The 17,892-nt window shown below is 39.8% G+C and overlaps 1 protein-coding gene across 1 annotated transcript; it reads right to left on the bottom strand.

Moving 5' to 3' along the window:
• Positions 1–4,947: 4,947 nt before the first annotated feature.
• Positions 4,948–15,807, bottom strand: LOC6031823 (Fanconi anemia group I protein). Its single transcript, XM_038254033.1, has 8 exons — positions 14,878–15,807; positions 14,164–14,819; positions 13,381–14,106; positions 13,159–13,323; positions 12,940–13,097; positions 6,252–7,108; positions 5,981–6,197; positions 4,948–5,923 (listed from the first exon to the last, which is right to left on the bottom strand). The coding sequence occupies exons 1-8, from the start codon at positions 15,665–15,667 to the stop codon at positions 5,071–5,073; spliced, it is 4,422 nt and encodes a 1,473-aa protein (XP_038109961.1). The 5' UTR covers positions 15,668–15,807; the 3' UTR covers positions 4,948–5,070.
• Positions 15,808–17,892: the final 2,085 nt, after the last annotated feature.

Below are 17,892 nucleotides of genomic sequence, written 5' to 3'. Positions count from 1 at the left end.
AAATTATTAAATTATTTTTTGCCATTTTCTTAGTTCGGATCATTTTCGGAGTCATATTTTAGTTTAGAGAAATTTAGAGAAGGAAATAATAGAAATTTCGTGTTTCGATTTTCCAGAGTAAAGTTTTGGCGAGAATTATCAAGCACTAAATACCTAGATTTTATAATTTGGTGATTTATTTTATGGCTTTAATTTTTAAAATTTTCGAATTTAATTTTTTCTGAATTTGTTTTTAAAGCAACGATATTTAAAGTGTTGTAAAAACGCTAATATTGTTTCAGAAATGGCAAAAAAGATTCCATTTGGTACAGGTGCGATATGAATCCACAACTGATCAACGGTACTGATCCAAATGCCTTCTGTATTATTCTTTTTTCGATTAAAATTTCATTCATTATGTTACACCCTTTTATTTTTTTTTCGCGATTTTTTTTATATGGCGCGGATTTCGCGCGGATTGGGTTTTGGGGTCGGCGCGGATCTGGCGCGGATTTTTTCTCGACTTTTCCGTAACAACCCTGCAATCATTATATGTGCCTGTTTTTAGGTTTCTTTATTTCGTCGCCGTCGTGCTAACTTGTCGTACGTGCATTTTGGGCCAAATTGAGTTAAGAACGCCATTTTGTGCAGCTCACAATGCCTCATCTTTTGACCTTTACAGATCCCCAAAATTCGATTTCAATCCTGAGATATTCAATGAAAACCAAAGCAGCTCCGAAAATTTTTGTCACTCTACATATAAAAGAAGTTTCAATCCTGTCGTGCTATCTTGTCACTCCCTGAAAATTGATGTAAGTGCGACAAAGGGCAAAGGGATTTCAGGTCAGGATGCGTTTGACGCACGTACACTGCCGTTCTACGCATAACTGTCCCATGTCAGTTTTTGACGATTTTGACTTTATGCCATTTTTAAGTTTAGTCTGATGTGTACTTTAAGAAAAACACATAAAATCTGGTACTTTGTTCGGAAACTCATCAAAAACAACACCAAGTCTGTTTGTCCCATCGTTGAACTTCTACGCATAATTGTCCCACCAAGTATTTTCTTCCACGGAATCATTAGTTTTACTAAGCATTATGCCTTGTTTACCTGTTGTATAGCAAGAGGATCACAAATAAGGGTGATAAACTGCTAACTGGGGCGATTAGGGACACATAGGGCGAATAGGAACCCACGGGACAATTATGCGTAGAAACACAGAAATCGGTCGAAAAATTTCAATCGCATTTTTCTCAGTTCCACTTTTTTGAACATGGGACAATTATGCGTAGAACGGCAGTACAGTATGTAAAAAAAAGTATTTACACCCCTTGGGCACTATGCACATTTTGTGATGAAACATGTAAACAATTTAATGTTGACAGAAACCTAGTACTACGTTTTGTTCAGAAACTCATGCCGAACATTCTGCTACAAATAGCTCATGAAAAGATGTTTTCTATAAAAAGTTATATAACAAATACTATTACAAAAATCAAAAAAGGTGCAAAATAAGTTTGTACACCTTTCGAAAAATTAACATAAATAAAGTTATTTGTTGACAAATCACCATAAATCCAGTCTCCCAACTCCAAATAGGCATCCTTGACTGATTAAAAAAATAATTTGGTTTGAATATAAAGTTTACTAATTACTTAGTATAAAAGTTTATATAACTCTGGAAATTCTATATAAAACTTATCAAATCATAATTTTGCAAACTTTCAATTTAACTAAATGTCAATATATTACCATAAAATTGCTAAATAAACATTCTGAAGTGGGTATAACACCGTTTTGGGGGTCTTTGTAACGATAGAATAGATTTTTCGTTGGAATTTCGTACCAACCCGGAATAACGTCGTCGGAAAATCCGCCGGCATCCGAACCGGTCCACAATTCACAAGTCAACCTATGTGGCATCGGAAAGGGCATAAAATTACCGATCTTTTGATACCCATACATCTAGGTTTTCTATAAAACCCACGTTTTTGAATACCTGGGCAAAAAGTAAGTTTGATCCACGAGAACAAAAATTACGAAATTCCATACATTTTTGGCAGGTTGCTCAAACGAAACCATAACAACGTTTTTGCCTAGGTATTTAAAAACGTGGGTTTTATAGAAAACCTAGATGTATGGGACCAAACATTCAATATTACGCCCTTTTAAAATGTTAGTCTTGGTTTAAAAAAATTTGAAAATATTTATTTCGAAAAGATTGGAAAATTTCAAAAAAGTGTCATATTTTAGCATTGAAAGTCGGACCATTATTTGCTGAGATATTGACATTACAAAATGGTGTGTTGTTTGGGTGGGACTTAGAAAACATCAATTTTCCTGTTTTTAAACCTTTGCATGGCAATATCTCAGCAACTAAGGGTCGTATCAACAAAGTTCAAAAATGCAAAATATAGAGAATTTTCTCAGCTTTTCAAAACTATTTTTTTCAAAGGTGGGCAAACATGTGCACTAATTTTAAAAAATGAAAAACTGCGACTATTTTCAAAAAAGTCACCTAAAAATGGATTTAACTTGAAAACGGTGAACTTTATCAAAATTTGACTAAAGTACTTTTTGATTGCAAATTTGATTTTACATCAAAAAATGAAGTTGAAAAATTTTTGCGACCAATATTTCGATTTTTTGAAAAAATCAGTATTGATTCAAAAATTCAAAACTAGCTCAAAGATTTTTTGCACAACCTGGAAATTTCAGAAAAGTTGGCATTTGATGTCCTTTAAAACATATCAAAAAAAAAATTAAAAATAGTTTTTTTTGCAATTCAAGTTTTAGTGACAAAAAGTTAAATAAAAAATCACCAAAAGCTTCTTTACCGTGTATCATTTTTTTCCAGTGTAGTCCATATCCATACCTACAACTTTGCCGAAGACACCAAATCGATAAAAAAATCCTTCAAAAGATACAGATTTTTGAATTTTCATACATCATTTTTGTATGGCCAGCTGCCAAATTTGTATGGAAAATTATATGAACAAACTAATGATGCAAAATGGCTTCTTTGGGCATACCGAAGGCACCCAAAAAGTTTCAGTCGGATTAAAAAATACAAAAAAAAAAATCGAATGACCGAAATCTGAGAATCTGATTGAATTTTTTCGAAAAGTTCGGGAGCGATTTTCTTTCGCGGGTGAAGAAAATTCGCTAGCGAACAAGATTTTTTTGTTGCGATTATTCCATCCTTGTCTGTGAGTTATCTTCAAGCTTAAGACTTTAACAAGGGTCCTGATTTTTGGCTCAAAGATCATAAATCACTCACTCATCGCCGAGCGCGTCTTTGCCGACTGGAGTGCGCAACCATTCGGCTTGCTCAATCGTGAATTTCTTTTCCTAAACCGTCCGTCAACCCGAGTCATACACAAATATGTCCAGAGAGGAGAGAGCCAAAAAAAATACCAGCGCAGCGCTTTCTTGGCCTGTACTACAACAGTTTGCCGTCAATTAGAATTTGGCATGGTAGAGATTGCTGCCAAATGTGTCTTTCATGTTTGCTATATTGTGATACGAGGGAATAAAAGACAGTTTGGAGACTTACTTTACCAGGTTGTATTTCCGACGACTTCTTGGTTGACCCGACTCGTCCAGGGTCCGTTAACGAAAGAGAACGAATCACTAGCGCAGGGCGCTTTTATAAGGTAGTTTTACAATTCTTAACGTTGGTATAACTGCTACTTCCTGACAGCTTAAGACGTTGACTTACAAAGCACTGTCAACGTTACAGCAACGACTCAAATAGGGTTTGATACACATCAATGTTGTGTAAACAACGAAATTTAAAAATATTATTGATATCTTTGATTTTTAGCAATTCTTTCAATGATCAAAGCAAAGCCGATCGCACACTATTTTCAGTCAGCTTAGAGCGACTTAACGAAATCGGTCATTCTGAGCCATTTGCTCATAAAGAGCTACCCGATTGGAGTGAGAGAGAGAGCAAAGAGATTGCCCAAAAAGTATCCACGTGGTTTATGGATGGTCCCCAAAGAAAACTAAAAAATCAAATGAGGTTTAAAATGAGTGCGTTTGGTCTTTTTCATTTGAGTCGATTTAAAAAAAATATTTTTTTAATCCGGCTGAATCATTTTTGGTGCCTTCGGTATGCCCAAAGAAGCCATTTTGCATTATTAGTTTGTCCATATAATTTTCCATACAAATTTGGCTGTCCATACAAAAATGATAAATGAAAACTCAAAAATCTGTATCTTTTGAAGGAATTTTTTGATCGATTTGGTGTCTTCGGCAAAGTTGTAGGTATAGATACGGACTACACAAGAAAAAAATGATGCACGGTTAAAAAAAATTTGGTAATTTTCAATTTAACTTTTTTGCCCAATTTAAAAAAAATTGAAGAATTGAGAAAATTCTCTATAATTTGCTTTTTTTTAACTTTGTTGATACGACCCTTAGTTGCTGAGATATTGCCATGCAAAGGTTTAAAAACAGGAAAATTTGTGCTTTCCAAAGTTTCAGTCGAATTAAAAAATACAAAAAAAAAACGAATCCCCGAAATCTGAGAGAACTGCTCAAATAATAAAAAGCTTTTTGTCATTTATTATTTTCAAAAATGGTTATTTTGCTTTTTTTTAGTCCGTTGCAAATATTTTTTAAAGTTTGTTTTCGTTTTTTTCTAATACATTGAAATATACCTACAGTTTCAACTATGTATCAACCAAATAAATTTGAAGACATTTGGTTGCATCATTCCCGAGATATTTCAACACTGTTTTGACAAAGTCGACTCAAAATGTTGGTGAAGTCTTGTTAAACCAGTCTCGTGTGCATGTCTTTCATATAAAAAGTTGTTAGTTTTTGATTTTTCTAACAATTTTGGCCAGGGAATTTCCACGGCCAATTCAACCAAATTGTAGCACTTTTGATCTGGATCCGGCTGGTTTTACGTGGAATTGCGGGTGATTTCTTTTATGAAGTAACATTAGATGGCACAATTTTGTTGAAACATTATAGTATTGAATTTTATTCAACGCAAAAAAAAGTTCAAAAACTGCACTTTCACTAGCACACAGGTACTAAATTGTACTTTTTCATTCTTACAAATCTACCCAAAAAACTCACGACTTCTTCACCGCCAGTCCCTTTGATCGCTTCGGCCCAAGCGTCCGCGTGGTCGTTACCTTCGCCAGCGGTGCAGCGATCTCGTTCATCGTCTCCAGCGCCCGTTTGTTAATCTTGGGCGAAGTGCTACCCTTTTTGCTTCCGCCCCCCTTGGTGGTGACCTTTCTCTTTTTAACCTCCGGCACGGCAGCAACTCGTTCCGCATCTTCTGCCGTGGCGTCGGCAGTTTTACGCTTCTTGCTCGACCGACGGCGACTCTTTTCGTTGAGCAGGGCGAGATTTTTAAGCGCGAGGTTTTCGTTGCCCAGCTCGGTGAGGTCGGTGTTGGACTCCTGCTCGTCCAGTTGACTCTCCTCGACGCCGATCGACTTGGATGGGGCTGGGCCGGCCGTGGAGTCGGAGGGTTTCTCGACCAGTGGAGCTGCGTCGTCTTCGTCTTCGTCGTGCGCGTCCAAATCCGCGAGGTCGCCAAACTCGGACGTGGTTTCGTCCACGGGTTGTCCGTCGCACACTTTTCGGATGGCTTCCACGAGGGCCGGTTCGCGAATGCGGAAATCGCGCACGGTGCCCAGGTGGAGGAGGTAGGTGAGGTCCTTTTTGGTCTTCTTGCTTAGGAGGAGCACAAACTTGTTGAACGTTTCGATGCGGAAAACGACCTTCGGGATGAGCTTCGTCTGGCGGAGGACCTTTTCGCGGTTCCGTTTGGCGTCGGTGGTTGATTTGCGCGGTGCTTCCTCGTCGTCGCCGCCACCTTCTTCCGACTGACCGAGGATGTTCTCCTCGATGTGCGGAAATAGAAGGTAGATTTTCTCTGCTAGCGGCTTGGATGATTTGATGACCAGGTTGAACCTGTTTGGAGATTGGATTTGATCATTTAATTCGCAGTCTAAGTTGAAGTGGACTTACTTGGTGGAATCGTGCGAGACGGCCGCCACCGCATGCCGCGTGATAAAGTGCTTCGCCAGGTTGGTCAGACAACCGTACAGACTGATCAGCAGCTTCAGCAGCGCGTCCATGCAGGTTCCGAGTGTGAGCTGCGTGTTGGCCAGGTGCGTTGCCACCGACATGATGTGCACGAGCTGGGAGCACATCGATCGCTCGATGGTCTTCAACTGGTGGAGATCTGTGTACGAGAAAGATGTTATCAACAATCAATTAAATTTGCATGCCAACTTACACTCATCATTTTCGCCTTGGCCGTAGATCTTCAACCTGCCGAGCACGCTGTTCGTCCTCAGCACGAAATGCTCCACGTCGTCGAGCTGCTGCTTGGTCACACTGCAAAGCGCCATCAGCGCCGACTCGACCGTGATCGAGCTGATCGACTTGAGCGCGAAGCTGGGCGCCAACTCTTCCTCGTGTATTTGACCGTACTTTTTCTCAACCAACATCGAAACCGTATCAAAATAAGCCCCAGTTTGCGTCTTCAACCGCAAATCGAACAAAATTCGATGCACAATCCCAAGCGACTTCACCTTCAACTTGTGGTTCACGCAAAAATCCTGCAGCCACGAGTAGGCACCGTTAAGGTGCGTAATCTCCAACCCCTCCGACGTGTACAGAATCTCCAAGCAAACCAACAAACCATGAATCGTCTTCTCCCCAGCCACCTCCAACTCCGCCCCATCCTCGAAAAACCTATCCACAATCCCGTGCAGCGTCTGCAGCAAATCCCCCCGAAAAGCCGTCCCCAGCGAGCAGCTGATCATCCTCAGAAAATCCACAAACTTCCGCTCGTAAACCGCCAGCGCCGTCAGCATCGCCTGCCGGAAGCACTCCACGGCGGCCAACGCAACCTGCACGTTCCCATTCGAGCACAGCTCGTTGGTTCGCTTCACGCACCGGTCGTACGCGATCTTGCCGCACTCGCACAGGTGGTGGAATATGCGCTTGCTGTGCTTGATCTGCCAGTACTCGGGCGTGGTGCGGAGCGCTTCCAGCTTTTCGGTGGCCACCCGCAGCACAAACTGGGTAAAGTCACGATTCGAGCGGAGCGCCTCCAGGTCCTCCTCGGTGGCGTACGCGGTGGAGTCACTGAAAGTGGAAGATGTGGAGAAGATATGATTTATCTATTTTCAAAACAAACAGCTGAAATTTTACAGCTATTTTACATAAGCTCGTGTTACGTTCGATCAAGCTCACCGGAACCAGCCCCAGGAGCTATTACAAAGGTAATCAAACAACAACGGAACCTTCAAATCATTTAGAGGCTTGGTGGTGGAAGTGTTTAATTAAAATCCACTTGGGGCTGAATGAACCACCCTTTTCCTGCCTTATAAAAACAATCAAAAGTTGCGAAATTTGAGCTAAATGGCTAAATGGATTAGTTCACTTCTGGTAGCTTAACAAATCACGTTGCAACATTAGTTGATTGCATTAATTGTTTTGACACTTATTTGTAAACATAGTGTCTTATTTCGACATATTTACACTATTTTCAAAAATGTTTGTTTTGTTAAGTGACTATTTTTATAAAAGTGATCAAACTTCATGGAAACTGTGTTGGAAAGGTTACTTAAGTCATTTCTTATCTAGGGTGGCCCATTTTGCCCCGCACCCTGGAAAAAGTAGTCGAAAAACACATTTTTTTTTAAATTGCATTAAAAATAGTTTTAAGCTGAAAATTTTTATCAACCCCACGCAGAAAAATAAGGCATATTTGAATCAACAAAACGTTTTGTTGATTTGAAAATCAAGAATTTTGTTGAATCAACGCTAAACGCCAAAGCAACTTTTTCAAAACAACAAAAGATTTTTGTGGAATTGAGAAAGTCAAGATTTGTTTCAACGCAAAATCGGCGTTGATTATATTCAACAAAAAAATTGTTGGATCAAACCTCGTACAGGCCGATTCTACAAAATATTTTTCTTGCACGCATACAACATTCAAGGCAACATCCCAAAGCATAAGCCTACTACACTGGATTATTGTAAGGTTTTCGGTACATTTTACTTAGGCGGACCATTCTGTGCCCTTTTGGTCTGGCAACTTTTGGTTTGGTTAAAAAATAGTGTGGTCCACGATTAGGGTGATTTTGAAATTCTAAATTTACAGGAATATTTTTGGGAAATTTTTTCGTCTTCTAAAAAGTTGCCACTTCTATGAGATTTTTCAGTTTTTAAGTTTAAAAGTTAAATTTGATGGTGATGTCACGATTTTTTTTTCGCTCAAAATTTTTGAGGAAAAAGCCTAAAATGTTACAAAAAGACTCACGAAAAATGCAGGATGGTATGTCTTTCCTAAGGACATCTCCAGCGCTGGGGTGCAAATCAAATTTGCACCCGGCTCATGAATACCGAGATCAAATTTGCCACCTTGAAAAAACTCCGTCATCCCCACCGCTCGGGTATCAAATTTGCCACCGAAACAAGCCCACCGCGGGGGGCAAAAATGGGTTTTTATCATTTTTTGCTCTCGTTTACCTTCAAAATCAATAATTATGTGTTGATTCATGCCTAGAAATGCTAAAAGTTTATTAAACTTTTTAATCCTAGTGAAAATTCCAAAGAATTTAATTTTTCGAAAATGTCGAAAGTTAAACCATTTGCTACCCGATTTGATTCCCACCAAATTTGCTCTCGAGTTTGCCCCCGAGTCTCCCACCGCGCGTGGCAAAGCAGGTATCAAATTTGATCTCAAGTTCATCTGTAGAAGAAAAATATGTGTCGGTACCTGTCGGGTACTCATTTTCTGATACCCGACAAGTACCGGCAAGCCGGGGGCAAAGTTTTGAATGCGTGTTTCGGAGATTTTTGCTCTTGTGGGTGATTCAAAAATTCAAAAATTTAAAAATTCAAAAATTCAAAAAATCAAAAATTTAAAAATTTAAAAATTTAAAAATTCAAAAATTTAAAAATTCAAAAATTCAAAAAAAATTGTATGTCTGCTCTTGTGGGTGATTCGAAAATTAAAAAATTTATAAATTCAAAAATTTAAAAATTCAAAAAATTTTGTATGTCTGCTCTTGTGGGTGATTCGAAAATTCAAAAATTCAAAAATTCAAAAATTCAAAAATTCAAAAATTCAAAAATTTAAAAATTCAAAAATTTAAAAATTCAAAAATTCAAAAATTTAAAAATTCAAAAATTCAAAAATTCAAAAATTCAAAAATTCAAAAATTCAAAAATTCAAAAATTTAAAAATTCAAAAATTCAAAAATTCAAAAATTTAAAAATTTAAGAATTCAAAAATTCAAAAATTCAAAAATTCAAAAAAATTTGTATGTCTGCTCTTGTGGTGATTCAAAAATTCAAAAATTCAAAAATTCAAAAATTCAAAAATTTAAAAATTCAAAAATTCAAAAATTCAAAAATTCAAAAATTCAAAAATTTAAAAATTCAAAAATTCTAAAATTTAAAAAATCAAAAAAAAAAAATTCGATTTTTTTGAAATTTTTAAAATTTTTGAAATTTTTGAATTTTTTGAAATTTTTGAAATTTTTGAAATTTTTGAAATTTTTGAAATTTTTAAAAATTTTGAAATTTTGAAATTTTTGAAATTTTTGAAATTTTTAAAATTTTTGAAATTTTTGAATTTTTTTTAAATTTTTGAATTTTTTTAAATTTTTTAAATTTTTTAATTTTTTTAAATTTTTGAAAGTTTTCAAAAAATGTTCCGTGCTTGATTCGATTTTTCCGTGCATAATTCCATTTGATGCGGTAGCAAACAGGCTGAATACCGGGTAGCAAAGTGAAATCCCGAAGAACTGAGAGCAAATTTGATACCGCGACAGGTACCGCGATGGGGTTGACGTCGGGTGCAAATTAGCTTTGCTTCGATGTTTGCACCCAGCGCTGGAGATGCACTAAAAAAATACAAAAATCATTTACTACAACTGTTTTCTTAAAAATTTAACTTTTAAACTTAAAAACTGAAAAATCTCACAGAAGTGGCGTGTATTTTTGTTTCAGTGTATATTTTTTTCAGAAAGCCCGTCCAATTTCCTACAAGTTTGTTTTTGACCACTTTTTGATATGATGCAACGGCTTCGAGATACAGTAATTTTTAAATTGCAACAAAAAACAAAAATATGTAAATACCTTACGCCCTTCTCAAATGTCATTTTCGAGTACTATTTGCTCCATATACACAAAAATGGCTTATATAGGCCTAGTATAACATGTCTAGATAGTTTCATTGAAATTGGAGAGGGTCGGGTACAAAAGTACCAGAAAAATTCCTGATTTGAGCTGGAATTGCTCTATGCTAAAAATCAAAAGAACTGTTCATGCTTGAAAGAATGCAAAAACTTACAAAAATCATACACATAATATGCTTAAAAAACAAAGAATGCAAAAATTCAATTCAATTCAATTCGGTTTTATTAGTGAATAATCATGTTACAATTAGTTCATTCGCAGTACATAACAGAGTTTTGGAGTTCCTTTCAACTGTGTGTTAAATCTCAATCCATTTTGCAACGATTATTGCTTATGACTAAGAGATTACCAAAAGTAAGAAAAAATTTAGAAAAAACTTACTGAAATTGCAAAGGAAAGGGGATAGAAACAGAAAAAGCTTAAACTAGATCACAGTTTTTTTTATCTATTGTAGATGTGCTTAATCATTAGCTCCCCGAGGGCCAGAAATTGCTCCGCCTTGTTACGGCAGGTCCGGAACCGCGTCATCATCTCACCCGCTAGAGTAAAAAACTCCGGCAAGGTGAATAGATCTTCCCCGGTTACTTCTTGCTGGGCCGCATCACCGCTACCGGCAGCGACCACGCTGGCGAACGATCGCCCCCATCCAGGAGGGAACGCTGAGTTGTTTTCGGGAACCGTACGCTGTCCGGCTGCAGGAACGGTTGCGCTCGTATTCCGCTGGGAAGGGTGGGACGCTGCTGCTTTCTTCTTCCTCTTTTCCTGCTCCTCGAGGTAGGCCTTGCGCGCGACGCATCCGCGGTAATTACCGGTATGGTTGCCGTCACAGTTGGCGCACTTAATGCGCGCCTTGGTTTGCTCTGCCTTGTCCCCCAAGTCCGCCTTGCACGGCAGTGCACACTTCTCCGAGAGGTGTGTTTCACCGCACTTCACGCAGCGGGGCGGGAGGTTGCAGTTCCGCGAGCCGTGGCCGAACTTCTGGCAACGGTGGCATTGTGCTACGTCCATTGGGTTTTTGGAGTAAAACCGCCAGTTTACCCAAAAACCGTCCAACGCCTTAGTCCGACGCAGGTCTTGGATTTTGACGGTGCCGCGATCGAAGTACAACAGGTACAGAGTGTGCGTACCTGTGACTGTTGTCTTGCGCGAGAGCACTTTTATCTCCTATGGCGTTATTCCGGCACCCGAGAGGTGTCCCTTCAGGTCGGCGATTGGGCGGTCTTGGTAGCCCTGCAGGACTACCTTAACCGCGGTCTTCTCAACTGGATCGAATGTGTAGAACTTGAAGTTGCTACACTTCAGTTCTTTCACCACCAGGTCGAAATTCTTTTTGTTGAAAGTAATTACTTGTACCTTCGATTTTCCAATTTTCAGACTATATTGGAGGCCTTCCAGCAACTCGTCAACATCGTCCGCCAACGTATCCAAAACAAAAATTGGAGGTGGTCGCCGTTCCTTCGGAGAATTATCTTTTTTTGTCATACTACCTTTTTTGCGTGCACGTCCATCGTCGTCGTCGTCATCGGTAGTGCTGCTACCGTCGGTGTTGTTGTTGTAGCTTTCCTCGTCACTCAGTCTCGCGAACTTGTTACTGGTGGGAATGTTGGCGGATGTTGATGCGCCACCGGTCGACAGATTGCCGGAAGTACCTGAGCGGAGTCTGCTTCTTATAGGGCTGCGATCCTGGACACGGTAATTAGCGTGTAATAACTCCGGATTGAATCCATCAGCGCACACGCTCCCCTGCGCGATGGCGGACGACCTTTTTGCACTCGGCCGGTAGACGAACTTCGCGGGTTTTTCGAGGCCGCACTCGAACTGCCACGGTCACGGCCGGCCTTCGGCATGCTGGTGGAGCAAACTCGCGGGTAATCAAGGTCGATTACGGCGGAAAATTCGGAAAAACTTTTAGAGCTCTGAGCACTTAACTTCTGCTTGCTCTGGAGGATACACGCAGAATGCAAAAACAAACAGAAATAATCAAAATTATAAGCAGAAAATTAAAAGACTGCTCATGTTAGAAAGAATGCAAAAACCCCCAAAAATTATACAAATAAAATGCTTTAAAAACAAAGAAAGCAAAAACTATCAGAAATTAATCAAAATTACAACTCACAAAAATTATTTAAAATTGTATGCTGAAATTAAATAACTGCTTCTGTTTGAAAGAATGCAAAAACTCACAAAATTGTTATTAACTCGATTATGTTTTAAACAATTGTTTTTACATATTATAATGTATATACTTATAAAAATAACATACTAACAGGCAAAAAAATATTTAAAAAAAAGAATTCTAAAACTCCCTTTAAGGTTTAAACATTATAATTTTTATAAAATATTTTTATAATTCGTGTCCTTTTTATATAGTTTTTTACGATTTTTTGTCAATTCGGCGAAACGTCCCATTCGGCGAAACGACCGTCGGCGAAATGTCCTGCACCCGTAAAAAGAGGTTTGCAATTGACTCAACAATTAAGCCTTCGGACACCTAGTTTCGAGTAGGAATCTCGCAATCAAGAACGCCAAGGCAATGCTGTAGAACGAATAATTTGAATTTTTGAATTCAGAAAAGCTGAAACATTACGTAGCAAACTGTCCAACAAACCTGATGCCAATCGATTGCCAAAAATACGTCTAGGTACTTGAAGTAGGGAAGCGCTCAATTAATGCTAACTAAAAAGCACTCAAACGTCAAAATCAGTAGTCAATTCAAGTCATAATTTGAAAAAAAGTAGTTAGGAAATATAAATATAATAACTTACTCGAACACGATGCGCAGCAGCCGCTCGACCGTCGCCAGATCCCACACATTTTCCGGCCTGAAGGACAAGCTCTTCGCGGAAGACGCTCCCGCAGCCGCCGTCGACGCGATCGTTTCGTTGTTGGCCGCCTTCCTGCCTGCCTTTTTCGGTTCCATTTTCTGCAATAAAAAAAAACTCGATTTAGTAGGAAGGTGAATTGAGAATTGATTTTGAGAGAACCTTAATTTTTTCACTGCAACTCTGGTGATGCTTGAAGAGCTTCAACAGATCTCGCAGCGCGCCGTTGTCCGGTTTGGTCTTCCAGATGCAGTAGCTCATGCCGGCTTCGACGGTGTTCAAGTAGTGGCACGCAATCACACAGGTTTTCGGGTCGAGCGTTCCGATCTGTGAGGACGGATCAATGTTAGAAGAGTGATTTTGGTGTTTAGAACATCAACTTACAATGCCCAAGCTATCCAACGTGACTCCGTCTATTTTGTTCACCACATCTTCGAGCAGCTTCCTTGCCCCATCGCAATCGTGGCCCATGTCCTGCTGCTGATCGGCCAGCGTCATACAGTGCACCATAAACGCGGTCAGCTTGCCCACGTTGTCGTAAATCTCCAGCTGTTGATCGCCGGCCGACACGTCCTCGCTCGCGCCCTGCCGATAGCGCACGCACTTTTCAAAGTCAATCTCGAGCGCACCCTCGAGCGATTCGCCAAAGTACCCACTAAAGTGCCAGTCCACAAACTGCAGCACGTGCGGCAGCAGCTTCCCGTTGAACTCGACGGCCCGCCCTAGCGACTCGTACAGCAGCTCACGAATCTCCACCGTCTGCGTGAAGCAGCGCCTCAGAATGCCCAAAATCTCCAGCGTCAGCATGTCAAAGTGCACGTCCGGATTGTCCGCCCGACCGATCGTCGATTGCGACAGCAGCGACATCCCGGAAATGGACAGCTGGGTGAGGTTGCCGGCCGAACCGCCGAGGACGGCCCGCCGCGAGTTGTTGTTCTTGAGCTGCTTGAGCAGGGCGCAAAAGCCAAACACGCCCATCATGCGGGTGCGCGTTTCGCTGTGGTGCATGGCCTTGCGCAGAACCTCGATGAACGCGTCCCGGATGGTGTGCGAGATCCGGATCAGCGGAAAGAGAAAGGTGATGATGCGCATCGCGTGGTGGCCGTCGATCTGAAAGAAATGTGAGATTTTGTAGAGGATTCTTCAAATTGTAGTCAATCAACTTACCAGCAGCAAATACTCCAAAATATAGCTGATCGACGACCCGCACTCGGACAGCGTCAACGCACTCGTCAGGCTCAACGTGATCAAACACTCGGAAAACTGCATCGCTTCCAACTCCACAAACAGATACTGCTTCAACTTGTCCACGATCCCGTTGCCAAAGATGAACCGCTTCTTGATAAAGTTCTGCAAAAAGGCGATCGCGATCGTGTGCAACTTTGGCTGCTTCTTCGCAATCAACAGCGCAAACCCAAAGTGAATCACACCCGGTGTGACCACCTCCATCCCCTCCTGGCTGTGCTCGGTCAGGATGGTCAGAATGCGGTTCACGTCCGGGACGACCGCAGATTCGATCCGTCCTCGACACCACGCCGACCGTTGGCAGAGCTCGCGCTCGTGTTCGTTTTCGGCGACGAGCCGCACCAGGAAGGCCATCACTTGGGACGAGACGACCTTCATGGTGTCCGGAGTGCGGTTAATCTTGCTCATCGCGATCAGCGCGCTGATGACGAACGGGGTGAGCAGGAACTCCGGCATGTTTTGGAAGGGTTTGAACATGGCGACGACCTGGGCTTCGTCCAGACGGAATTCCGTTACGTTTGAGAGGTGATACAGGATGGTTTCTTCCGCTTCGCGGAGTTCTTTGTCGGAAACGGGTTCTGAAATAAAAAATAATTTGTAGATTTACCAAAACATATGGAGTATGAAACGTCTTACCAATGCTATCAAAGTCGGTGCTGTCTCCACAGTCGTTCGACGCAATCTTCTTGTAATAATGCTTGTGAAAGTACTTCTGCAGCGAATAAATCGGCAGAACCAGCAAGCTACTATACTTCAGGCACACGTGAAACAGCTGAAATGTCAACGCCGGAATCTCCAGCGCTTCAAGGTGCCGAATGGCGTCACAAACCTTCCCCACCAGCAAAGTCGCCTCCTCCCTGCTCAACTGAACCTCCCGAAACATCCCGGTAAACGACGTCAAGATCCCGTTCTGAATCTTCATCTTGAACAGCTCGTCCAGCACCTTCTTCCTGTACTCCACCCCCGTCATAATGAACCCATTCACGCTGATCCGGCCCACCTGCTGGCTCAGCAGCGACAGCACATCCGGCAGCAAATCCTTCCAACCCATACACTTGGGATCCCCAGCCCGGATCGACTCCACACAATACTCCAAGATCTCCACCAGCTGGTCCGGCCCAAACTTGGGCAAATCGAGCACCAGCCGCGAAACAATATCAAACGCAACCTTCGTCGCCAGTTCCACCCGATTCAACTGCTGCAGCACGGCCATCGTGATCTGGAACCGTTTGTCGCTGGTCTTGCTCGAGTGGGTCATCCCCAGCAGGACAAAGTGCCACAGCGTGAACCCATCCGCGCCCCCGATATTCGACGAAACCAGGTCCACCAACTCCTTGGTCGGAATCCGTTCCAGGATTTCCTTCAGCTCGTCGTTCTTCTTCTGCTGGCCGAGCTTGATGACGGCCGCGGCAATGTTTGGCACCATTTTGAACAGTATTTATGGCATAAAATCACTCACTTATAACACATTTTAAACGAAACACTGGACAAGCTCATCAATCCAAGTTGGAATTTCAAAAATTGAATTTCATGAAACAACATGACAAACAGCAGTTTGCGCGCGCTGTTCAACCTTGTTTACGTTGCGCGGTGTTTTGTTTTGCTCGTGCGAAACGAACCGGTTCGGGTCATGTTGCGGCAGTCAAGCGTGTCGCGCAACACTGTTGCAACATCAAGGGAATGTTGCGATTTAGAAAAAAAAAAAACATTTTTGCTGAGGTTTATTTGAAAATTTTGTTTAACTAGGTTATAACTAGGATATATCCTTACAATGAACACTTAAAGAGTCATATTACACTACCGCAAACAAACAAACAAACTGGCACTTTTTAAGTGTTTGACAGTTTACCAAACTCGCAAACTTGTTTGCTGCAAACTCGCAAACTTGTTTGCTGCAAACTCGCAAACAAGGCAAAATGTATACAGGCTGACGTTTGTACAAACAAATTCAGGCAAACAAACCAAGCAGGCAAACTGTCAAAAAGTGCGAGATTTTTTTGTTTGTTTGCCGTAGTGTAATAGCTCCTTTGCTTTTACTGCTCAACAACCCTCAAGTTGGTGGAGCCCCGAGTTAAAAAGCGCGGTTTAGTTACCCTCCAACTTCCCACCCTCCAGATATTTTAAACGGATCTTTACCCTCCACCCTCCAAGTTTCCAAGCAACTTTTTCAAAACGGCGTATGTTTGATCTGTTTTAAAATACATACAACTTTTTGAAAAGATTCTCCTCGACAAAAATTATATTTGAGAGCTCTCCGAAGAATATACTTGATCAAATGTAGAGAAATCTCTTGCACCAACACCACCACCAACCGCCCTGTTCCGCTATCGATGGCTAAGTTATGTTTCAAGCAGCACCACTACCCACACTAGTAATGTTACATCAGCGATGGATAAATTAAAGTTTTTAATCAATGGGCTTTTGGGAGCGATTTAGATTAATAATTTGCATAATTTACCGTTTTTACTTTCAAACAAACAATTAATTAACAGATTAATCACATTTCGCTTTTCAACTAATGAATCATTCCTTTCTAAGATTTTTATTCATTTCAATCATTTTGAGCATTTCAATAGTTTGAAGTATGTTAAGTTGATTTTAAATATTACGAGTAATTTTTATATTTAAGGTATTTCAGGTATACGAGTGTATCAAGTTTTTTAAAGTTTTCAAGGATTTAAAGTGTTTCAAGTATTTCAAATATTGTATGTATATAATGTATTCCAAGTTATTCAAATATTGTTTATCCTATTAGTTTTAGATTTTTAAATAATTCAAATACTCTATTTTTTTAATTGTTTCAATTATTTCAAATTGATTTAAATTATTTCAAGGATTTAAAGTGTAATAATAACACCATGTGTTTCAAGAGCTTCAAGTATGCAAAGTATTTTGTGGATTTTAAGCATTGCAAGTATTTCAAGTTTTCAAAGTATTTCATGTATTTATTGATTGATCTTAAATATTTCAAGAATTTTTAGTTTTTTATGTATTTTGAGTGTTTCAAACAAGATTCATGTTTGGAGTTTTTTTAAGTCCAATGAACAAAATTTAGTTTTTTTTGTGTTTCTGAAACCACATTGCGTTAAAAACACTCTAAAGCCAAAAAATCAAAATTGGACCTTTATAAAAACAATAGAAGTAAATAAAAATATCAAATGTTTCTATTGATTCATGTTTATTCAATACTTCGTATACTAGTATCTTAGTATTTCATGCAATTCAAGTTATTTAATTACTTATAATATATTTTTTCAATTATTTTAAATTCCTTCAAATATTTCAAATTGATTTTAAATATTTTAAGAATTTAGATTTTTATAAGTACATCAAACATTTCAAGAATTTCAAGTATTTCAAGTTTTCATTATAAGTAATTGAAGTATTTCTTTTTTTCCAAGTTTTCGAAGTAGGTTATTCAAGTATATCAAGTGTTTGTATAATTTTAAGGATTTAAAGTATTGCGAGAACTGAATGTATTTCAAGAATGTATAGTATTTCAGATAGATCTTAGATATTTCAAGAATTTGTAGTAATTTAATATTTCGTAGTATTTGGAGTGTTTAAGCAAGTTTCAAGTACTTGAAGGGGTCTGGGGGTTTTTTTCAAGTTCAGTAAGCAAAATTTAGTTTTTTGTTGTTATTGTTTTTT

The sequence above is a fragment of the Culex quinquefasciatus genome, chromosome 2 (assembly GCF_015732765.1).
Source record: "Culex quinquefasciatus strain JHB chromosome 2, VPISU_Cqui_1.0_pri_paternal, whole genome shotgun sequence".
Lineage (NCBI taxonomy): Eukaryota > Metazoa > Arthropoda > Insecta > Diptera > Culicidae > Culex > Culex quinquefasciatus.
This window is presented reverse-complemented; position numbering and strand designations above follow the sequence as displayed.